General features: G+C 46.0%; 2 protein-coding genes and 1 long non-coding RNA gene across 3 annotated transcripts in view; 2 read left to right on the top strand and 1 right to left on the bottom strand.

Annotated features, from left to right (window-relative positions):
• Nucleotides 1-16,434, top strand: part of LOC126561524 (basic proline-rich protein-like) — a 360,034-nt gene extending 343,600 nt beyond the window's left edge. Inside the window, exons 2-6 of the mRNA XM_050217729.1 lie at nucleotides 12,556-12,793; nucleotides 13,277-13,559; nucleotides 13,625-14,631; nucleotides 14,706-15,545; nucleotides 15,635-16,434. Coding sequence (XP_050073686.1) covers nucleotides 12,556-12,793; nucleotides 13,277-13,559; nucleotides 13,625-14,631; nucleotides 14,706-15,545; nucleotides 15,635-16,302 — 3,036 coding nt within the window. The 3' untranslated portion in view covers nucleotides 16,303-16,434. The remainder of the gene's footprint in view (nucleotides 1-12,555; nucleotides 12,794-13,276; nucleotides 13,560-13,624; nucleotides 14,632-14,705; nucleotides 15,546-15,634) is intronic.
• LOC126563697 (uncharacterized) lies at nucleotides 12,735-15,552 on the bottom strand. Its single transcript, XR_007607067.1, has 3 exons — nucleotides 15,468-15,552; nucleotides 13,819-13,938; nucleotides 12,735-12,871 (listed from the first exon to the last, which is right to left on the bottom strand). It is a non-coding gene; the product is annotated as an uncharacterized LOC126563697 (long non-coding RNA).
• A 315-nt stretch (nucleotides 16,435-16,749) lies between the features above and the next one.
• Nucleotides 16,750-22,780, top strand: LOC126561510 (calcium homeostasis endoplasmic reticulum protein). The gene is made up of 10 exons (XM_050217706.1): nucleotides 16,750-16,875; nucleotides 16,954-17,124; nucleotides 17,224-17,645; nucleotides 17,723-17,885; nucleotides 18,537-18,609; nucleotides 19,215-19,289; nucleotides 20,355-20,446; nucleotides 20,534-20,732; nucleotides 20,802-21,872; nucleotides 21,960-22,780. Exons 1-10 carry the CDS (start codon nucleotides 16,845-16,847, stop codon nucleotides 22,777-22,779), a joined length of 3,117 nt encoding a protein of 1,038 aa, XP_050073663.1. The 5' UTR covers nucleotides 16,750-16,844; the 3' UTR covers nucleotide 22,780.
• Nucleotides 22,781-24,034: the final 1,254 nt, after the last annotated feature.

Raw genomic sequence — 24,034 nt, 5'->3', positions numbered from 1 at the left:
TTAACTTCTCGTTCCTTTCGTACTCGTCCTTTACTATTGGTCTTCAACGCCACACTGCAACAGAACGCAATTTTTTTTCTTTTTTTTTATAAAGGCTTAGAGTCTCTGAGGCCACATTCGGCCTCTCTACTGTATACAAAAAGAGTTTAATATTAATACAAAACCATTACAATTATGGCTTGCCTATTGTTTAAAACTATTTCACATATGGCGAGTAGAAAGTTAAAAATATTGCTTAAATTTCTCCACATATAAATTTCTGATGCGTAAAAATATAATAAAGCGGGTCTGAGCGATGTCGGATGACAGGATTGTCGCGTAACTAGTGTCTAGCTTGCTGGTCGCTCTGTGTATCGTGTATCCATGACAATCGGTGAGGATATGGCGGACGGTTATGACAACGCCACAGAAGCTACAGAGTGGAGGACTGTATTTGCTGGGGATGTAGGAATTGGTCAGACGTGTATATCCTATTCGAAGGCGGGATAGGACTCTTTGGTGATGGCTGGATTCGGTGTCTTCCCTTGAAGCAGAAGACGCAAAAGATGCTCTGTTGCGTGATGTGCGTGCATTTTGCACTCCAAATCTCACTTCTTTGATTATAAACTCTTCCTATCATCCTTTGTTTCCGTCTACTAACGTCTACCTAGGCTCCTGCCTTGAGGTAGAACTGCCTTGCTAGGTTAGATTAGAATTACTTAGCAGTAAGTCCATACTAACTTAGGGGTGATAAACCATTCGATGGCCGGCGTGACTTAGAAGATGATTTGTCAGAACTCGCCACGAAGGAACGGTTCAGATAGAATTAAATCCCAGGTCCTACCGTGTGAAGCTATCGCCTCTGCCACGAAACCGCCCGTACCTCTTGGCCTTCAACACCACTATTGTATTGTTTACGGAAAGAAGTCACTAGTTCCAAAAAATTCTATCTAAAACTGTTTGTTTCCTATTTGCTCATTACCATACAGACACAAACACAAACTTTAATTTATTCTCAAGCAACATAACTCTTGGCCGGATCTATGTTGCGCATCCCTTTTTGCGTAAAGTTCAACATCCTCACGCAAGCGAACATAGTAAATTGTCTGTCAAGGACTGCATAAATCATACGCACCGACAGAAAGAAAGAAGTCCCGCAAATAAAATGCCAAAATTTATCAAACATTATCATCAGCTTGCATGCCGGCCATAACCGGCGCCAAATTGTAATTCATCAAGCCCAACAAGCCGCTTAATACGATCAAACCGGACTAAGCGAGCTCCCCAAATCAAACAGAGAGAGAGAGAGAGAGAGAGAGAGAGAGAGCCTTGAGAGCCTGCGTATCGTTACGCATAAACGCAACACCCTTCCCCCCAAGCTGGCATAAACATAATCGTGCCCATCTTCCATCACCAGTCCTTGTACATGCTACATGTTGCTCGTTCGGTCGCATATAACACACGCCTTGCTCGTCATTATGCTTGCCCGGTCAGGCATGGGAAGATGGTTTGTCGGTGTAAAAAATTCATAGCCAAAATCTTCTGGTCGAACAGCGATTTTTATTGTCCTGCGCAAACCCCAGCCCCAGCAGCCAGCAGCGGGTCCCGCGAGGGTCGGTTATGAATATTCAGCTGAAGAAAGCGCCCACACGCGATATGTGCCGAGAATGGTGCGTCAAAACAAAGTCTAATGATGTTTTGGGCCGATTTGGTGTCGAAAACGTAACCCGACATACCAGTTGCCATCCAGGGTAACTCCGCGTGTGTTCGGCAGGGACAGCGTTGTGCAAACATCCGAGATCCGAACGCGATTGCGAAAAGCGTGTTGGCGAAATGGCAAACGAACGAACAAAAGTGTCGTTTTTGCGTGCAACGCGCTTGCATCAGGTTGCAACCATCGATAGCGACGTTTGTCCTGCAAACTGGACGACCTTGCGTGACGTGCGACGTACGTGTCCGGTCGTGTCCTGTCCTTTCTTCCGGATGCTTTTCCTTTTTTGAGTGGAAAATTGTTCCTGACGTGCCGCATTCCCGTTGCAATCCGGATGATTGATTTTGATTGATTCTGATGAATTTCAGGAACCACCTGTGTACGGCCGGGTACATCCTTCCCGACCGGCATGCCACAGACACCCAACATGCTGAAAGTTGCGAAGTCACGCAACAGCGAGAGGTTCGATGCTCTTCGCTGATGCAAAAAAGGCAACCGAGAAGGTTAAGCTTTCCGTATGAATCTGCTACTATTGGGGTGACCTTGCGCTAGAAACCTTAGCACTATCGCGGGCTCGTGTTTGTGGTTTGGTGCATAAACTGCAACTGCAAAAAAGAGATTATGGACATCAACAGGATAACATTGATGGGTGGTTGGGATGGTGGCATTAGCATTGTAGATGAGATGGAAATCAACTCATATCGTATAATGTGATCGTGGTTCGTGGAAACGTGTTTAAAAATAGTCTAGCTGATTAGAAACTGTGCCAATGGTCAAAGGGAGTGGTTAGTTTGGTTGATTTAATGGATTGAAAGCTCGATCAATGTGTTTGGCTTTTTGTAAAAGAAGGAATAAAATTGAGAAATTATAGTGGAACTTATAGACTTATAGACAGTCTTATAGAGGGTAAACTATCTTTAAGTTTTTGTTTTTGTTGAGTCGCAACAGCCTTCAGCCAGTTTAAGTGAAAAATATAAACAAAAGACAATGCAGCCACAACTAATTTCAAGTAATTCTTGGCTAAAGATTAAATTTAAGTACTTATTTAATACAAGTTACATCAGAACTATCAACAGCGTAAATAATCTTGTTGTACATCTCCAAAGGGAATACGAAATATTTGAGCCCCATTTGATCCGTTAAACCATTTCTAATAATTCTTTTCGTCTTCAAGGTTGATACTATGAGTTAAATGTGGAGTTGAATGTTAATGTCAAATACAATCCACACGTCGCGGCCCGGTGGTGCAGGCGACAGCGGCGCCGGTCTTCAAACGGCAAGACCGGAGTTCAAATCCCATCCGGACTGTCCCCCCGTAGTGTGGGCTGACTATCCAACTAAGTGGTATCGGCAAGTCTAGTAATCCATTTTGATGGCCGGCGTGTCTTTAGAGGTCGTTAAGTCAAGAAGAAGAAGACAATCCACACGATATGTCCTGGTTAGGATCGTAATCCTTGTTTTTGATATGATTTTGATGATGGTGACGTTAACCTCACTCCTTACTACCTTACGACAGGTCCTTAACTTTTAAACTGATAAAGGCAGACTAATATCCATAAAGTTGCGACGCGGTAAAGAGGCGACTACGGCGCCGATCTTCGCACTGCAGGACCGGAGTTCAAATCCCATCCGAACCGTTCCCCCTTAGTGAGGACTGACTATCCAATTACGAGGTAGCAGCAAGTGGCGTAAGCCAATCGATAGCCGGCGGCGTGACCTACAAATTCGTTAAACCAAGAAGAAGAGATAACCGGAAAAGTTGGTAGCAGATGGTCCTTTGATGTCAAGTTATATTTCTTTAGTTTTTTTTTTTTGTTATTCCTGATTCTTACAAGGACGATGATGATTCTAACCTTTAAAAGAAACATTTTTCTCAGTTCTTTACACACTTTTTACAACTGGGTTCAAAAGAAAGACGTAAGAAAAATCTATGAGACAAAAATAAATCCCTCAAAATAACCTACAAGGTACCCTTCCGGTAGCTCTGAGCAGACGGAATAATGTTTGGCAAAATCGAGATTCCGTTTGGCGATTCGTAATGCGAACGTCTGACTAAAAACTTTCATCAAGTTTCAATCTATCTGCGCTGTCTAACTGGATGAATGATTTGACACCCATGTTTCGATTTAGAAAGCTTCTGTCAAACGTTACAGCATGCTAATTAGGACCTGTCTCGCAATGGTAGTGGCACACTGTCGAACAAGCATATTCTAGATCTTGTCTCAATGCTAAAAAGATGCGTGTGAATAAGTAGAGTTGAAACAAGATATTGCTGGGATTCATCGGAAAACCCAACAATGTTGCGTCGACATTCCAATGCCTAAGGATAGTGACTCAACGCCTGACACCAAAAGAATTCGAAATGGCCTCCAATTGTGTTGTACTGGCAATTTGAGGACAGTCCTCATGACAGATGTTCCGATTGTAGCTGTAAGTTTCAGTAAAAAGTAGTTTGACTAGTAGCCACTTATATTTTAATTTATGGATTTCTAGAACCTTGCTTAGTGATCACTTCATCCATATCGTTGGAATGAATAATGTTTTAATTTTTGTAAGACTAATCATCAAGTTGTCTCCCCTAGAGAGATATTTTTAAAGTTAATCTGATATTCATCTAAAACACACAAAAAAAACATAGAAGAAAGTAGTTTCATAACTGCACAAAAAATACAATCTGTAGATACAAAAAAATGGCAAGATTGAGATACTTTTCACCCGATCTCTACCATGCATCATCCGTATTCCACTACCCGTTTGCAACCTGATGCCGATGCAATCGAACGTTAAAGGAAAATTAAGTTGACAAATTACGATTACGATTCACCAACAGGGGCCCGCTCACGAGTCATAAGTCAGCGCAATCGGTTACCCTTTACTTGCAAAACAAGCGAATCCGCTGGAATTTCGCATCCATTAGCAGGTCCTGACTGATGAATGTGCCTTTATCTGTTCACACGCGCGCACTGCCTGGGAACGGTTGGGTGATGTTGGAGCATTAAGTTTTTTGAGGATTTTTTTCTGCCAGCAACAAGGCAAATGAATCTTTTTGGGTGTGTGTTTTGAACAAGAAAAAAAAAGCTGATCAATTGGGGCACAGAAGGAAGCTATGTTTCCGTCAATATGATCTTGGTTTGTGCAGGTTTTTTACTGATTTTTTCAAATACTCAAGTTAGTGAACAGATGAGATGGAACGGTTTACAGATCATCATTAATAGGCATGATTAATCAAATCTAGCTTCTCATAAAATTTTCAAAAAACTCATTGAGCAACAATAACCTCTGCTCAGGAGGAGTGGGAATTATTTGTGTGTGCATTATCATTTAAATCACCAATCAAAATCACATTTCAACACATTTTTATGTGTTATCATTTTGTTTAAATATCCCACTTAAAATTCTATCCTCCCACAAACATTTGAATCCTTCACGCGAGGGTGACTTCGCTTAAAAACTTACAGTTAAGTCGCTTGATGAATGGAGTAATCCCACTGTCACAAATGGTGTCCAATTCTAATCAGTCATCGATTAGCGGCGGAGCTCTCGCCACACTCCTTACCAACAAGCTGTGTATAGATAGATCGGCCAAGTTTAAACCGGTGTGAAACGGCAGTCGAGGCGTGGTCAACGTCACCTTGAAAATCGAACCAATCCGATCCATAAATTAGATGCGCTACACAACACAAACACCTCACCATCTCGGCAGTCAAGCGACGCAATCTAATGAGGCCCCAAATGCCACTCTCGCTACAAGACCTGACCGATAAGCTTCATGTTTTTGGTGTTCGTGTGGTGTGGAGGGATCGATTAATCCTTCGTGCCTTGATTATTTTCCTCAAGAAAAAATAAGTTCGGACGACAGTGCAAGGTGATCAGGGGAACGCAGGACGTCGTCTATTTTTACAATCCGCAGCGCAATTACTACGGCACTGGCACCGTAGCAGCAGCAGGTACATTCTATCCCGCACTGGTACCAACAGGCAAGTGAAGATGCTGCTAGTGATCGACACTCGGCTGAGCTTCTTCGGTTGTACAAACCGCGTGCGGGATGACGCCGGTACTGACCTTTCGTTCCCTACCCGAAGTACGGCCGCGGAGACGGATCCACAGCCAAAGTATAATAAGCCACTGTGATGAAGGGATTTGGCACGATGTCCCCCCGGGAGGAGGGGGGGGGGGAGTAACCGACTGACACTCTCACTCTCCGATTGAGCTTTCGCTCTCATCGGTGGCACTCTTAGTAGCTGCAGCCTCCTGCAAACGGATGCTGTATGCGGTTCGTTTGCCATCACTGTGTCACCCGGAGCATTGTGTTACCCCCCCCCCCCCCCTTACCGTTGTGTCACCCCGGCCCGAAGAGCGAATCTGTCCGTTTGGAGAGAGAGAGAGTGCCACCTTACTGCGTGAGTGGCTTGCTGCAGCTTTAGTGGGGAAGGGTAGGGGTGTGGATAGGCCATAAGACAAGATCATCGGGCCTCAACTCAAGATCGGCACGCACCCTCTCAGTACGGGGCAAAACGGTGCACTTGCGGGCATAACTAATTCTCGCCCGTTTTGGATGGGTGGGTACACGGGACAAGGTGGGGAGCTATGTGTGGGGTGGGAGGACGTTTGCTCACTTGCGCGAATCGTCTCGCGCTCGCACGGGAGGAAGGATGAGCTTTCCGTTGCGATGAGATGAATCTCCTGCCGCGTGTGGCTGGTAAGGCCACAGACCCCGCCGTCCGACGTGAGCCAGGGCCGTCTGACCAACCTAAAACACCTTAGCCGAACGGACGGATATAAATAAACCGTGCCATACGGTTCGTTCGTTCAGTCGTGTGAACCTAATGTGACCGGGTGCTAGTGGTGACACACACACACACACGACGTGTCCCTTGCCGTGCACCGACGATCGATCGCAGGGTGTTTGTTTTTCATGGTGATAGTTGATACTAAGGGACTCGCGGGACTCATAAGTGCATAGCGCGATCCTGTGTGTGATAAGGACACTCGAAAAGGACACTCAGTGAAAACGGTGGACGCACGGGGGTGTGCGTCGTCATTTTTCGTGCATTGTGAGCGATCGTGCAAAACAGAAATGGTGAGATCAGTTCTATTGGTTCATTAATAAACCCAACAATTACATCCGGCTTGTGACATTTATCGTACCGTGCTTTGTTGTGTGTTTTTGATGTGTTTGGGATCCCATTCTCCTCATTAAATGCGTTATTATAGTGAGCGTCGCCATGCACGTGCGAATCATCTCGCAAACCCACCGAAGGAACGGAATGTCCTTTCGAAGATGAGACTGCTCGCCCCTCACGTGAATCAGCAATTAAAGTTGTGCGCTTTTGATGCATGCTGCATTATTAATTGGAAATTAGCATAAATTTAGTGCTGGTAAAGACGCTGGACACAATGGTACTAAGCTTGGCAGCTACTACTTACTTTGTTGCAGGGCCTGTTTGACGCAAACCGTCCAGTCGTGAGAGATTTATTCGTGTTTTGTTTTTCTTTCTTTTTGTTGAACTTTGCTCAATTCTACTTGAGAAAAGTGAACAGAGAAGAAAATGTCACAGAAGCGGAAAAAAGCGAGTAAATAATTATTTTAAAAAAAGCTCAGTACTAGGCCCTTTATGGATGGCAAAAACACAATTGCAATCTGTGTAACCCGTTGAAAAAAAGAGGTATAAAAATCAGTTGCAAAAAAACAAAACCTTAAAACAAGCTACTAAACCACGGGGGAATAGCGTGTTGCTCATTTTGTTTTATGTTCCAAGACGAATTTTCCCGCACGGTTTCTTGTTGCTTTTTGTTTTCCTCTTTTTGTACTGTGCCGTTTTTTTTTTATTTTATTTTTGCACTTTCCTGTACGATGATGTACATCATCCTCCCGTTGGCATGATAGGTCTCAAGAGAGAACACAAAAAAAGCCTTCTTTAGCCTCCCTTTTCGGTTGTGGAGTTTTTGGAACGAGCAACTAATCTCTCGCTTGCTCATCGCTAACCTTTTGAGGGGTAAATGTGTACCGTGCGCCACCGAGTGCAGATTATTAGTTTTCTTTGAAGCTTCAGTTCGATCTGATCGACCGAACGCCCGCCCGCTACGGATTATGCAATCGCCGTGACGCCCTCAACATCGTGCCCCAGTCGCAGTCCTGTGTAATTTCCAGCTACGATCGTATGTATACGGATCGAGGAATACACGTTTTTTTACACGGTTTACACGACGGTGTGCGACATTTATGTCCGAAATGGTCGGTTGATTTGGGAGCCTAACACAACGCTGGTCATTTTCCCATGGCTTTCCGCAATGGGTTAGGCTATATGTGTGTCTATTCTTGGATTAGACTGACATTTCAATCAGCGGGAGGAATTAGTTTTGGACAGGCCTAAATGAATGCTGGTAGGCAAATGATATTTCTATGCCATGCCTATCGTCAAAATTTCCATCCAGCGTAAGCAGAGGAAAAGATTTATCACTCTCGCTTACTTGGAAGTTTTGCACCTTCCACAACGCATCGCGATCATGATCTAACTCAACATTAATCGCTGTACGGCACCTTGTCATAAGGTCGTCCACCTTCTGTACCGGACGGGGTTAAAACGGCAACAGCTTAGACGAGATGATGCTCAATACACCGTTCCGTAAGGATGGCCAGGCTTTACATAGAGCCGGTGCGACGATTACGACATCTCGCACGGACTATATGCACACAAATAGAACTGTGACGCGGTATGTTTGTCTGGTTGAGTGACAAAAATATAAAATCCGCCTCCCGGGTGTGGAATGATGGATGGAAACAGCTTCCAGCCGAACCGTCTTGTAGTGTACGGTGTGTGATTTATGTTGTGGTTGATCGTCTTCTGGGTAAGGCGAGTCTGGTCAATCGTTGAGGTATGATGCTTGATGCTATTTTAAACATTTTATTCAAGAAACTAACTCAAGAAACTGCAAAAAAATCCCTCAATATGAAAAACAGTTTCGTTAGTAGCGCTCCTCAAGTCTACGCAAGTCTTACGTCAGAATCAATAGATCGAAAAGTGGCATTGACACGAGAAAAAGACTGCCGGTGCTAATGAAATCTAAGTCAAAAAACACTTCAAAATCTCGCCAAACACAGAAACACGCACACTGCATGGGTAAATATCGATGACCGGCCCGAAAGCACACAAGATCCGGTGTCTTGATTGAAGTCTTGGCAGACTATAATTTGTAGCTTGATGCTCCCCTAACTTCCCAACCCATCTTCTGTAATAATACTTATTACTACTCAGATTCATCAGTTTAAATCACTTAACACGTCGCAACGTGTGTACTGCATGCTAGAGGCTCGCTAAAGAGTGCAAAACTATGCTCCACACCTTGCCAAGCTTGAGCCATTGAGCGACGAGAAGCCGTAGCTTTGCTCTGTACCCTTCCCAAAAGCTGGTGCATCGTAGGCGTTTTGGAACGGAGATCCTCCACCACCCTCCCTTTTTTTTTATCTGCCGTTCGCAATTTCGGACAGCAGAGCGAAAACTGCTCCAGCGACATTCTAACGGGAGGATCGCCAAGTTTTTGAAGTTCGCCAGAGCCATTCTGTGCTGTAGCAAACCACCAATAACCATAAACGGTGCGCGGCGTTGATTAATGATGCGCTGAAAAGTTCAATCGATTCCAATTGAACTGAGAGAGCGGCAACAGGCGGTGCACGACAGAACGACGCCCGCAATTTCTGAATAGGATTGAGGTTAAGTTTGGCTGCAGATGGCCACACAACAAAAAGGCTTCCAAGAGGATAACCAGGCTTTACTTTAGGGCAGTTGATTCCTACTTTATATTTCATCATAATCAATTTGCGGATGGAGCTGCATTTGAAAGTGGCAATCCCGGTAAGGGTGAATGGAATTTTTATTATCGCTCTTGCCGGCAGCTCGACCGAACGAAATGTCACCAAGCAAGAGGGAGCTGAATGTTGGGAAAGCTTGTTCGGTTCCAACATTACAACTGTTCGTTAATTGAAACTGCTAACCCATGCAGACGAGCCGGGAGTTTTGGTGGAACGGTTTTGGCGTAGTGTTTCCAAAAGAATTGGGAGTTTCTCTCCCTGTCACTGTATTTTTACATCAAAATCATAGAATATTAACGAGCTTTTTCTTGCGAGCAAAAAGACATAATTTGTGCATAATTTTCGAGCATCTAAATTTTTTGGACCAAGGGCATCTTTGTATCGAAATCAAGCGATAAACGATTAGCATACGATGTTTACAAAATATGTTGTGCACATAATAGCCGCCATGTTAGGATTTAAATCTGCAACTTTAGAATTAAATTATAAAAAAACCTGTACCCTCCTTCACGTGCAACGAATAACGACGGAAATCTTTACGACCTCGTCAAGGTTAACCGTTTACAGAGTTGCCGCTTGACATAGACATAGGTTTGGAGGGCCATCGACATCGAGACAGACAGAAGAGTCCGTTCGTCCGATCGATTACTTAATGATCTACGAACAGTCTAGTGCATACCCATATCAACGGGATCGCGTGTCCCACCGGTGGCACAGCATGGAGGCAGACACGCGAGGTCCATGGCCTCAAGGGTGGTTTATTCGTTCACCGCTTCTCTAGCTCACCGTCTTCATCATCTTGAGCAGCATATTTACATCCGATGAGAAACTCGGAAAGGGTTGGGTTGGAAGGAACTTTAGGACACCCAAACCGGCGTCATTCATCATCGTTACTGGAGATGTATCACTGGTGCTGCAGCGACGAATTTGTCAAATCACAGCCCCATAGTTATGCGAGACACCCAGCTCCAAATCCCATCGTTTGCCATTGTTTGAAGGTCAACTAATAAATGCAAATATGAAGCATTACGAAACGACAGACGCACAGATTTAAAACGGTCCATGTCTTCCGAAACCTTAACGGGGATCCGTCACCAAACTTGTTTGATGTTTACTTCGTGTGTTTTTTTTTTGCCCCTCCCCTGCACACAACACATGGGAACACAGACCGCGCATGCAAATAGATCCTCACAAATGCATGACCAGATTAAGCGGCGATCCATTTATATGTATATTCGTTTCGATCTTGATCTCGGTTAAGTACTGCAAGACATAACTAAGAAAATTATATATTCCGGTCAAGGTCACGTTGGAGAAAGTTGTGATGCCCATATGCTTCTCTTTCTATTTCTAACATCTTCATTGGTGTTTATGGCTTTATAAGGTTTGTGTAAATTGTTCAGATGCACCACTCCGACCATTAAACTTCCCAGCGTTCCAACCCGTATCCATTCGGTTGACCCGTGGGCAAAACGGGTAAAGACAATTACCCTCATAGGTTGAACCTGTACGGCATGGGAGCCATCTTCACCTGTGCCTCTTTACCTTTAACATTTAAGCGATAAAGTTATGTCATACAATTGCGATTAACCGCAACAATACTGTGCTTGTTGTGTGTTTCGGTGGATGGTGCAATGTCGTCGGTCGATGCAGTCACTTAGAGGGGAAAGGTGCCACAATCACGCTGCTGCTACATTGTGGTTTCTAGGTAGTAAAAAGATCGATAGAACACTTCAAATGAAGCGATCCAATCGATGTGACAACTGTCGGGTACAGTTGCGGCTCGCAGTCCGTACGAAAGACTACAACGGCGCAGCAAAGCGACGAACCCGGATGTGCACGTGCGCGATGACATATAAAGCATTGATGTTTAATCACGCTCTGGGAAAGGCTAACGTGTGACTGAAGCATTCTGCGTACTAAAGAAGAGTAGCATAATGATTTAAATCATTTGAAAAAAGCCTCTTATTGGTCTATTTTTGTACTATAGCTATTTTCATCTTGCCTGCCCAACATCGACCAGCACATTTCGTAACGTTTTAATGGTTATAAATAAAGTAACCTTTCAAGAGGTTACATACCACACCTCAACCTGAAGGTGATGAACACCGCTACCCTCACTCCCAAAAGCTACATGCTTTGTCTTGAGCTAAGAATCTCAGGCCCTCGTCTGTGCGTGTGTTGCCAAAAAGATGAAAAATGAAAGATGAAACCAATCGTTTATGCCGCCCGACGTGTGATGAAAGTAAAAGTTGGACCTTATGCCTCACAAAAGAGAGAAAAAAAAACAGAACCCTATACCCACGCACACGTCTGGCTTACACACACGAAAGTAGGTCGCTGTCGATCTGCACTTCGCTCGCTACTACACTCCTGTGTCAGTTCACTAGGTGACGCATTGGAGCAGATGTTCCCACCGAGATCGGTTCCAAGGCTACCATAATCAATCTTTTACCAATTATCGATCAAATTGCAATCGCGGGCGTTATAGGTGATCGTAATTGTGATCACCAACGAGCATGAGAGACCGTGAGTTGGGTTTTTGGGTTTGAAAGGTTAGATTATCGATCTACTGGAATATTTGAGACTTTGGTTGGACGCTCTAAAGTAAATTACTAATTCTTCATTAATTCAGCTCGACCCCAGCGTGTGGTGAAGAAGTGCTTTTGTTCTCTACATTATCCGGTCGACTCGGTTGCCACACGCGCCTTTAAGGTGTGATGCACCACGCCCCAACGATTCTTAGCAAAACGATGAGTTATGCTTGTTGGTCGGATATGGCTGAATATCTCACATTGTTAGGGAGATGTAATAAATTGATCGTGACCGTCAACACCTACACGAGGGCGCCTTGTCGAGATAGCATTCCAGTTAACACAAGTTTGATTTGTAATAGTGCGCATCGAGAGCCACCAGACGGGCGGACGGAGTAGCTCAACTTTGGCTTTCATCGTTGGCGTTAAAATGTTGCAAATGAATTGGACCACTCACAATGAACCCTCATTTAATGCCATCCAATATCCCGGTTACTCGACTGTTCTCTTTTTTTTTTTAGCGATTGCTAGTGCTGCTGGGCTGTTTGCTAGCGGCATCTAGCAGCAGCAATGCTGAGATTACGACCGTCCTGGGACAGAATGGATACGACTATACCCCACCGAAGGTGCCATTCCCACCGCCACCGAGCTGTCCCGCTGGTGGAGTACCACCCTACTGTTGCACTAACGGTGGACAAGGACCTAACTGTGTAGTGCCTAGGCCACCACCGCCTCCTCCACCACCATCCTGCCCGGCTGGTGGAGTTCCCCCGTACTGCTGTACTAATGGAGGAACTGGTCCGAACTGTTACGTTCCACCGCCACCAACGCCACCACCTACCCGACCTCCTCCACCACCACCACCTAGCTGTCCAGCTGGAGGTGTCCCTCCTTACTGCTGTACTAACGGAGGCACAGGACCCAACTGTTACGTCCCTCCGCCACCAACGCCTCCACCAACTCGTCCGCCACCTCCTCCACCACCGCCAAGCTGCCCAGCTGGAGGTGTCCCTCCTTACTGCTGTACTAATGGAGGAACTGGCCCGAACTGCTACGTTCCGCCACCACCGACTCCACCACCAACTCGGCCGCCTCCACCACCACCACCAAGCTGCCCAGCAGGAGGTGTTCCGCCCTACTGCTGCACCAATGGAGGAAGTGGTCCAAATTGTTACGTTCCACCACCACCAACACCGCCCCCAACAAGACCTCCGCCACCACCACCGCCAGCATGTCCGGCAGGTGGAGTTCCACCGTACTGCTGTACCAATGGCGGAACTGGACCTAATTGCTATGTGCCCCCGCCGCCTACTCCACCTCCTACGAGACCTCCACCGACCCGACCACCTAGCTGTCCTGCCGGAGGAGTCCCACCGTACTGTTGCACGAACGGTGGACAGGGACCCAACTGCGTTGTTCCGACGAGACCACCGAAGGGTGACGAGTATCTACCACCCTGCCCGAACGGAGGTGTAGGACCAAACTGCGTAGTGCCAACACGTCCGCCAGTAACTCCGGCTCCTAGGTAATTTAGTTTGGGAGTAATTGTGTCGAATATTGTTTAACGCGAATGGGTTTCTTTCTACACAGGCCTCCATTCGGCTGTCCTAACGGAGGAGTTCCACCGAATTGTTGCACAAATGGTGGGCAAGGACCTAACTGTGTGATTCCTAGACCACCACCGCCACCACCAAGCTGCCCTGCTGGAGGCGTGCCACCCTACTGCTGTACTAATGGAGGAAGTGGCCCGAATTGTTACGTCCCACCGCCACCAACGCCTCCACCAACTCGTCCACCTCCACCACCACCGACTCGTCCACCGAGTTGTCCAGCTGGAGGAGTTCCACCGTACTGCTGTACCAACGGAGGAACTGGCCCGAACTGCTATGTGCCACCACCACCAACTCCACCACCGACAAGACCGCCTCCACCTCCTCCAACTCGTCCGCCGAGTTGTCCTGCTGGTGGAGTCCCTCCATACTGTTGTACGAACGGTGGAACTGGACCAAACTGTTATGTCCCTCCGCCGCCAACTCCACCGCCGACACGGCCACCTCCACCACCTCCGACCCGACCACCGAGCTGCCCAGCCGGTGGAGTGCCTCCTTACTGTTGTACCAACGGAGGAACCGGGCCGAACTGCTATGTGCCACCCCCACCAACTCCTCCTCCAACGAGGCCTCCGCCTCCTCCCCCAACCCGTCCGCCAAGTTGTCCTGCTGGTGGTGTTCCACCATATTGTTGCACCAATGGCGGCACCGGCCCGAACTGCTACGTCCCACCTCCTCCAACTCCACCACCAACTCGACCACCCCCTCCACCACCGACTCGTCCACCGAGCTGTCCCGCCGGTGGAGTTCCACCGTACTGCTGTACTAATGGAGGAACTGGTCCGAACTGCTATGTCCCACCACCACCGACTCCTCCTCCCACAAGACCTCCACCGACTCGTCCACCAAGCTGTCCAGCTGGAGGAGTTCCTCCTTACTGTTGCACGAACGGTGGACAGGGACCCAACTGCGTGGTACCAACGAGACCTCCGCCACCAACAACACAAAGCAATCAGTATCTCCCACCCTGCCCCAATGGAGGTGTTGGTAAGTAGCGGGAACATTCTAATCTTTTCAACTTGAGGGAACTATTGACGTTGACTAATTATTCATTTCCGTAGGACCAAACTGCCAAGTACCACCGACTCGTCCTCCAAGCTGTCCAGCTGGAGGAGTTCCACCGTACTGTTGCACAAATGGAGGAACCGGACCGAACTGCTATGTGCCACCCCCACCGACTCCTCCTCCAACGAGACCTCCGCCTCCTCCACCGACTCGTCCGCCAAGCTGTCCTGCTGGTGGAGTTCCGCCGTACTGCTGTACTAATGGAGGAAGTGGTCCAAATTGTTACGTCCCACCACCACCTACTCCTCCACCGACTCGACCACCACCTCCTCCACCAACTCGCCCACCGAGCTGTCCTGCCGGAGGAGTTCCGCCGTACTGTTGTACGAACGGAGGTACTGGACCAAACTGTTACGTCCCTCCCCCACCAACTCCACCACCTACCCGTCCACCTCCACCACCACCAACCCGTCCACCGAGCTGCCCCGCCGGAGGAGTACCTCCTTATTGTTGCACGAACGGAGGAACTGGCCCGAACTGTTACGTTCCACCACCACCAACACCGCCACCGACAAGACCGCCTCCACCTCCACCAACCCGTCCACCAAGTTGCCCAGCCGGAGGAGTCCCTCCTTACTGCTGTACTAATGGAGGAAGTGGTCCAAATTGTTATGTTCCTCCACCACCAACGCCTCCACCAACTCGTCCGCCTCCACCGCCTCCGACTCGACCACCGAGCTGTCCAGCAGGTGGAGTGCCTCCTTACTGTTGTACAAACGGAGGATCTGGTCCTAACTGTTACGTACCGCCACCTCCACCAACTCGTCCACCACCTCCACCGCCAACTCCTGGCAAGGATAACGAATATCTTCCGCCATGCTCTAACGGAGGAGTTGGTAAGTATAGTTTTCATCGCCAGACATACAATAGCTATGGATTATTTAATTGCAAAAAAAAAACATTAAATTTTTATTCGTACTCCTAGGTCCCAACTGTGTTGTGCCACCCAGACCGACGCCTCCGCCTACTCGTCCACCACCAGCATGCCCGGCCGGAGGGGTACCACCATACTGTTGCACTAATGGAGGAACTGGCCCCAACTGTTACGTCCCTCCTCCACCAACGCCACCACCTACCCGACCTCCACCACCACCACCGCCAAGCTGTCCAGCTGGAAGTGTCCCTCCTTACTGCTGTACTAACGGAGGCACAGGACCCAACTGTTATGTCCCACCGCCTCCCACTCCTCCACCAACTCGTCCGCCACCTCCACCACCACCAACCTGCCCAGCCGGTGGTGTTCCACCGTACTGTTGCACGAACGGAGGCTCCGGTCCGAACTGCTACGTTCCACCACCTCCACCACCTCCACCAACACGCCCACCACCAACTCGCCCACCACCACCAGCGTGCCCGGCCGGTGGAGTTCCACCGTACTGTTGTACGAACGGAGGCTCCGGTCCGAACTGTGTTGTACCGACGAGACCTCCGCCGCCGCCTCCAACTAGCCCTGCACCTAGCTGCCCTAACGGTGGTGTGTTGCCTTTCTGCTGTACTAACGGTGGCCAAGGACCGAACTGTGAAGTTCCATCGCACACGCTGGAGGAAGATGGCTACCATTACAAGCGGCCAAGCAAACCGTTCACGTTCTAGTTTTAGTTACAGCGGCCGGAAGCTGTACTTTATGTTCATTTAATTTTGTCTTTACTATTTGTTTAAGTTGATTCGTTCATCTGTGAATAGCAATAAACGTAAAACGCCTCTACTCATGTACATTTTTAACAATTGGTGCCTGTGTTTCTTTTTAAGCTTCGGTACAACTTGGAGCGTAGATAGTGGGAAATAATATAGAAAATGAAGAAACTTACGATGAACGTCCGTAATTTCTAACCGTTTCCTGAAAACCATTCAAAACGCCCATATACAAACGAAGTACCGAAGAGGAGGTTGTAAACGTTTCAATCCATTTTGACATATCCATACGGCAATCTGTCAAACAACAGTCAATGGCGTCTTTTTTCACGATATCGGCAAAAATAGCAAAGTTTTCCTGTTTTCAGGTGGAGAATTTTAATTAACGCGCGCTTTAAAGAAAAACAGAGTGACCGCTACGGATGCCGGTGGATTGGTGGATAAGATTAGTGTTTTAGTTTTTTCTTTTATTATTATTTTCCACTGGTGTTTTGTTCTGGACGATGGAAATACCAGCACCGTCACCACCAAATGGTAGGTCTTAGCAGCAGGGAAAAACAAGCAAACTTTTTTCCATTATTACAACCCCCTCTGCATACGCGATTTCCGCAGATATCGAGCTACGGAACATAATCGACAAACTAGCCGATTTTGTGGCACGAAATGGACCAGAGTTTGAATCGATGACCAAATCTAAACAGCGAGGCAACCCAAAGTTTGCGTTCCTGTACGGCGGCGAATTTTACAATTACTATCAGTACAAAGTGATTACCAAGCAAGCAAGTAAGAATCGGCTAGATGGGGGCCATATTTTAGGTACGGTATTGTGATTTGTATCACATTTGGATGCTTTTATTTCTCTCGCCCATACGCTTAATTAAGTGATGAAGCAGCAACAACAGCAACCACAACAAAACATGTCTTTGCCACCGTTAATGGGCCAGCACGGTATACCTCCACTGTTGGCCGGTTTTGCACAGCAACCGCCACCGCAAGCACAACAACTACCCCCGGTCGCTATGCAGCAACAGCACCAGCAACAACTCCTACATCAACAACAGTCCCAAGCGCAACTGGCGACCTCTGCAAATTCGAACGCTGGCAACGGTTCATCTAACGCGATGCCCCAAATATGGTCCAATCCTCCGCCGGTAAACACCGGCCCATCGAACGCCGCCGCACAGATTGTGGCCAACAATCTAAACAGTCAACTGACGGCACAACTGGAAGCACTTACCAAACAGCAGCAAGCTTTAACCGAACAAATACGCCAGTCGGAAATGAATCTCACCGCACAGCATGGGGTAAGCAGCACTTTAAGGATCTTTACTCCGAAACCGGATTCGATGATTGAGCCCTTTTTTGTGTGTGTTTTACGTAGGTTCTACTACAACAGCAACAAGTGCAAATTGACGAAGCTCTCATACGTGCACAGGAAGAGATGCTTATCAACCAGTCGAAGGAATACAATATTCCACTGCACGAGTTCGACAGCAAGCTGCAGCCGATTATTGATTCTTGCACGAAAGACAGTATATCGAATGGTAAGTTGGCTTGTTTGCTGTTCCCGTTTCGTTTTCTTTCGGTTTTACATTCGCAAAAAACGAAAACAAAACAACGAACAAAATCCCCTTTTTGTCTTAACTCGACAACGATCTCTCTAACGTGCTTGAATATCCTTGTTTCCTTCGAGTCCCTTCGCTAGAGCCGGTATCTCCCCGCTGTATGTCTCTTCCCATTTTTTTTTTTTGTATGTTTGTTGTAGTATTCTTCCTTATGAAGTAGTTGTTTTAAATCTTCTAAACAATCATACGGCACAATTCAATGTGTTCATGTTTTAAATCTTGCAAACGGATCCAAGGCTCAACGTTAAATTTACAGAAAATAGCTCTCAACTCCATAATGTTTTGTGATCAATTTAACGTAAAATTAAACTGTTTTATCTGCTGTCTTGCTACATGAACCAAATGATGTTAGCATTTGCTATTATTTCTAAATTGTTTCTATCTCACATCCCGCTTATTCCGCGTTACAATCAATTCAACCCGCCCGAAGTCCCATATTCCCCTTAAAACCTACCGCCCCATATTTAAAAAAAACCACACACAATATGTATTATCAATACCTAACAAATCCCAACGTTTCTAATGGCAAATTTCAATCTACATATATTTTTTTGTTAATTACAATTTTAGGAAAAGGCTGGATTTTACAGCATTGTACCGATTCGGGAAAATGTCAAATTATTTCGCAGTATCTTTTGAGAAAGTAATCATCATATTTACCGTTTTCTACTTAATCTTGCCCTTTAACATTAACTGTATTATTACTATTGCGTTATATTTTATTTCATTTTCTGTTATTGTTTTACGCAATTTGCTCGGTAACGAGTTGAAATTCGTCACTCTGCTGCACGGGGGAACGAACGGATCGGACGGACGGGGAAGGTGGTGGTATTTCGGTTCGAACGTTCGCCTAGTGTTCGAAAGGAATGGGAAACGAAGATTGTTATTCGGAAAACCAAACTGAAGCCAATTCATCGTACTGATCGATTATAATATTTAATTTCTAACGTTTTCTTGTATGATTTTACACAAATGATCGTGTTCCCTGCTCTCTTGTCTTCATGTTTAAAAATTTTCATAACCACTTCTCCACAATTTATTCCGTGGAAGTAGAATTTCTATACATGACAAGGAAAAAGCTCCCAAAATAATCATTTTCGCAGCTACCTACCTTTCGACTCTACTGGCCACACAACGCCCCTCCACCAGGGCAGTGTTGTGATGAATTTAAATTGCGAAACAGCAGGACAGCCAAAAAACGACCTTAGCGAACTTTCGTTTTTCCGATCTTTATCTATCTACTTGTAGGGCGTTAATAGCTGGAGTTTTATTTACGCAAAAATTGCACCTGATATATTTAGTAAATGATGTTATACATCATTGGTAAGTGTCAATGCTTCTTTGTTTTTCGTGCTCCCTTCCCTATTATTTGATTTAACCTTCCCCACAACGCAAGTGTGTGTTTCACTAGTCGTAGAAGTTTCTTAGCGTTAGTTTAGCTTTGTTTGTTAAAAAAAATTGTTAGTAAAAAGAAAAAGTTCCTTCTCCCTGCCAATTCCACCCATCCCCGGGACAGTATTCATCTGCCATTTTTTTGAAGTGTAGCTTTAAGAAGTTCCTTTTTTATTAAAAAAAGACTACAGTTGAATAGCGACTATAAGTAAATCTACAGCAGATACTATTTTTCGTGATTATTTACCTATTTTTGCAGATACATTAATGTATTGGCTAGTGCTATATCTATATCATTTCAATTTCCCACTCGATAAGATGTTTACGAATGGTACGAACAATTCTTTAAACATTTCTCAAACATTTTTTTGGTTGTAGCTGCTACAAACGTATCTGCTCTAGAAAGACGTAAGATAAAATTGATAGAATCAGAATCATGAAGACTTCTTCAAAATTAGTCTATTCTGCTAACTTCTTGAAATGCAGCCGTTCATATGTTCTTTAAACCATCTTATTCACTTTGTGTGAGTAGATGTTATATTTAACCTATATTTCGATAGCCACCTTTTTTGGTGGTCATATTTTTCTATTTTTTCAAATATACTTTTCATTAATTTTTCATTATATATACCTCTATTTTCTACAACCACCTACCCGTCGGTAGGTCTTATATTATGTGCATCTGTCTTGAAATATTCATCCAAATATGACGAGCAGCTTTCTTATCGAGGAAAAGGCAAACTCCCATACAAAAAGAAGTGTAGTTAACGACGGTTAAAGTTCGTCAATTTACTTAAAAGCTCAACAGTAAACTCAAAACTCTGCCACAGTCTGCAACATAGATCTAGCTGTTAGAAGTTAGTTCCTTTACGTTTACACATATACACTCTGTCACCCTCCTAATCAACTTCCCCCTCCGAAATGCTAACCATATTCGAAACGGTTTGCGAATGCTTCCTTAGTGCAAGAGTTTTACAAACAAGAAACCATACTTAGTAACAAATCTTGCAGCATCCGGAAAAATGCCGACGAGCTGAAGAAATGTCTGGAAAGTGCGGTAATTCCGATGTTTTGCAACGCTCAGATTAGTAAGTTTGCCGTTTTGCGTTTTGTGCTGTGTCCTGCGATATTAAAGTGCGCTCTCTCCGGCCTCCTTTTTTTTATGCTTCTTGTAGCCGCCAATGATGAACAAAGGGTAAAGCTAACCAAGCTCCTGTCGCTGTGGGAATCGAAGGGAAACTTCTTCGATGCTTGCGTCATATCGAAGTTAAAGTCCCCGCCTTCATCGCTGCAAGAGTACCAAACCAGTCTGCTGACACAGCACGCGAACGTGGTCGCGGCAATTACTCAAGCGACAAAGACTACGTTTGAAAAGTAAGTTTTCCTCCCCGGGAAGTGGGTGTAAGCATCTTTAATAAGATTTGTTTGTTTGTTAATGTCTAGCTACCAACAGCAACATCAAGCATTTGTGCAACATGCCACACAACAGATAGCAATGTTGGAAAAGCAAAAACAGCAACACCTCGAACAGCAGGCACGTAAAGCCGGTGCCCACGGTGGCGCTCTAGTCGGTGGTCCACCACCATTGCTCCCTGAACTGATAGCGGCCGTAGCGAACAGTGGTGGTCCGGTGAATGGTGGTGGTCTCGTTGGCCCTTCACTACCTACCGCTGGTCCTCCTGGACCGCAACAACAACAACCTCCCCCATCACAAGCTGGTGATCGTGGCGGTTCGGGACCACTACCCGGTGGTAATGGTGGTGGCGGACAGATTCCTTCGCTTTTAGATCAAAATATTAACTTTGGATTGCTTTCGGCTGCGTTGCAAAAGCTTAAAAACATACAAGACAATGGTCCTCCTCCGGGAGTTGCTGTCGTTGGTGGGAATGGGAATAATATGACCGCCCAACAGCAAGCACCTCCACCACCACCACCCCCATCATCACAGGCACCGTCTGGGCGTGAGGGGGACAATTGCGGTGATTATACACAGCCACCTCCGAACTTCCCAATTCCGGATCTGTCCCGACCACCACCAAACTTCCAGTACGGTACGAACCTTCCACCACCACCCGGGGGGGATGTTCTGAGCAGTAGCAACAACAATAGCAGCGGGATGCCACCAGACCATCGGCTCGCACAGCATCATCATCATCCCGATGGCCGTTCGAATGACGATCGGGATGATCGACAGCTTGCACCCTCCAGTGGCATGATGCCGGACGATCGTGATCTGGACGATTTAGATCAGGATCAGCCGGAACTGACGGACGATCACGATCAGCAACAGCAGGAAGAGGCGGAACCGGTTGTACCTCCAACGCCCGTGAAGATTCCTTACTTTGAACTTCCGGCCGGTTTAATGGTTCCGCTGATACGGCTCGAGGATTACAGCTATCATCCGCTCGATCCGGACGAAATTCGGTTGCCTCCGCCGACGCCAACCAACGATCGATTGGTTAGTGCCGTAGAAGCGTTCTACGCTCCACCGAGCCACGAACGGCCACGGGATGGGTAGGAGTTTGCTTTTTTTTATTTCGTCTTTGTTTTTTTCCGTTTTCCTTTTAACTGTTTTTATTTTGTTTTTTCTCCCCTTTACAGCGAAGGATGGGAAAAGCTAGCACTGTACGAATACTTCAAGGTAAAGAATGCTTCCCGCAAGCAGAAGGAGGATGAAATTGATCGTGGGCTGCGCGATCGGTCCCGCTCACCTTCACCGATCAATCCGGACTTGCTGAAAGCGACGAAAAAGCAGAAAAAGCGCACATATCGCTCGAAAAGTCGTTCCCGTTCCCGGTCTCGGTCGCCGGCCGATAATGGAGCGCTGTATGCAGGCCAGCAGCAGCAGCCGCTGCACGGTACCGCTCGCAATAATCAACGCCACCATCGGAACCACCGATCGCGCAGTAGATCACGGTCTCGGTCACGTTCACGGTCACCTTCTAGGAGGTCTCCTTCGTCGGCAGGAGGACCAGCTTCAATGCCCGTATCAACTTCTGCTCGACCGAGCCGAAGTCGATCACCGGCCCGACGGGATCATCGTGAGCCACGTGCTGGTGGTGGTGGGCGTGATATTAGACGTTCACCAACACCACCGAGCTTTGGTGCGGGTGGATACATGAAGGCGGCTAGCAGTTTCCTCGAGGAAGGCACCAATAAACCGGGCAGCAGTGGTATCGGACCCATCGGAGGAGGTAACCATCAATTTCATAACACAATGAAAGGAGGTGGTGGTGGTGGTGGGGGTGGCAATAGTGGTCCGAGTGGCGCCATGGGAGGTGATCGTATAGGGCTGGGGGCAACGATAGAACCGGTGCGCCAGGAAACGTACAATCCGGCCGATCCTTACGAAAGCTTTCGTAAGAATAAAGGGGCTGCTTTCATTACGCGCATGAAGGCACGGGCGGATGAGCGGAACTAAGGGTGTTAGAGGCCACCAGCTCCCCCAGATCAGTCAAAGTCACGGTTGCTCCAGTCCGTGTGCAAGCTATTAATAATTTGTCCGTGTTTAAGAACGCTAGCGCGAGATTACAAATAAATGTAGACTAACATATTCAATCTGTCCCTTGTGTCGATTATTAGATATGTGTCGCTACACACTGCGTTCAACTTCTATAGTGCAAACCTAGTTTTTAAGCCTCCCTTTTCGTTACATTTTGTTGCCCTTTATAATATGGATATTTCGAAATAATCTCTTTTTGTTCAACAATTCTGTATGGAAATGTTGTGACCTTTTTTTGAAATTGCTGATTCGACAATGCTTGTTCAGTAGGATAGAAATATCAGTTTTAGCGACAACTCTTCAATTATTTTGCCACTACATTAGCGAGAGGACTTGACCAAAAATTTATTACTGCAACTTTTTTTTTTTTTACTAAATTCGAGATTTTTACTGATTCCAAAGAAGTAGCTGAATTTTCAAATCTAACGTAGCTTTTTATCTACATTATATTATCCTATCATACTTTATGATTTGGCTTTTGAACATTTTTTCGCATTGTCTTTCAGATTTTTTTTAGATATTTTGAATATAAAGACAATATCCCTACCTTGAAAAAAATTGACCTACCAACATTTTCCTTCTCCACCAATTAACTCTAAAGGAAACCGTGCACGCAGTGCAAAGATTTTTGGATCTTTTTTCGGATACCACTGTTAGCATTAGAAAAAAAACACCTTTTCTTTTTACCCTTTCGTATCGCATCGCTGTATTTGCGGTCCAAAATAAAATACTTTTGAATGATGAAACAATACACATGATTCCCTTGGGAGGTTTGCTTAAAAAACGCACATCTTTCATCACACGTGCGCTCCTACTCAGCGGTTAGCTTAACATACAAACAAATCAATTGTTTCTTTTTTTTCATTATTATTTTCTCTCATCTCCGGTATATGCCTTGTGTTGGTGGTTTTGCATTGCACGAATTTATTGCATTATTTGTTTTCGGCATTAGCTTGGGGCATTATCTATTTCATTCGTTTTGCAGATTATGAATGTGTGAAAATGTTTTGCTATATGTCCATTGATCACGTGATGTGTCTCATCTGTAGCGATCGAAACGAACGATCAATACAAATACCTTTATTAGAGCTTTTTGTTTGCTTTTTGATTTTTTTTTTTCTTTAAATGAGCACAGCCGCGCACCGTAAACAGCCCCTTAACATTACGTACCATT

The sequence above is a fragment of the Anopheles maculipalpis genome, chromosome 3RL (genome assembly GCF_943734695.1).
Source record: "Anopheles maculipalpis chromosome 3RL, idAnoMacuDA_375_x, whole genome shotgun sequence".
Classification (NCBI taxonomy): Eukaryota; Metazoa; Arthropoda; class Insecta; order Diptera; family Culicidae; genus Anopheles; species Anopheles maculipalpis.
This window is presented reverse-complemented; position numbering and strand designations above follow the sequence as displayed.

What these genes read in the sequence shown, in the direction of transcription:
- LOC126561510 (XM_050217706.1), top strand. Translation starts at nt 16,845, where the DNA reads ATGGAAATACCAGCACCGTCACCACCAAATG. An exon ending in AGTGATTACCAAGCAAGCAA is followed by an intron (nt 17,125 to 17,223) that starts GTAAGAATCGGC and finishes CGCTTAATTAAG; the next exon opens with TGATGAAGCAGCAACAACAG. An exon ending in TCGCAGTATCTTTTGAGAAA is followed by an intron (nt 18,610 to 19,214) that starts GTAATCATCATA and finishes ATCTACTTGTAG; the next exon opens with GGCGTTAATAGCTGGAGTTT.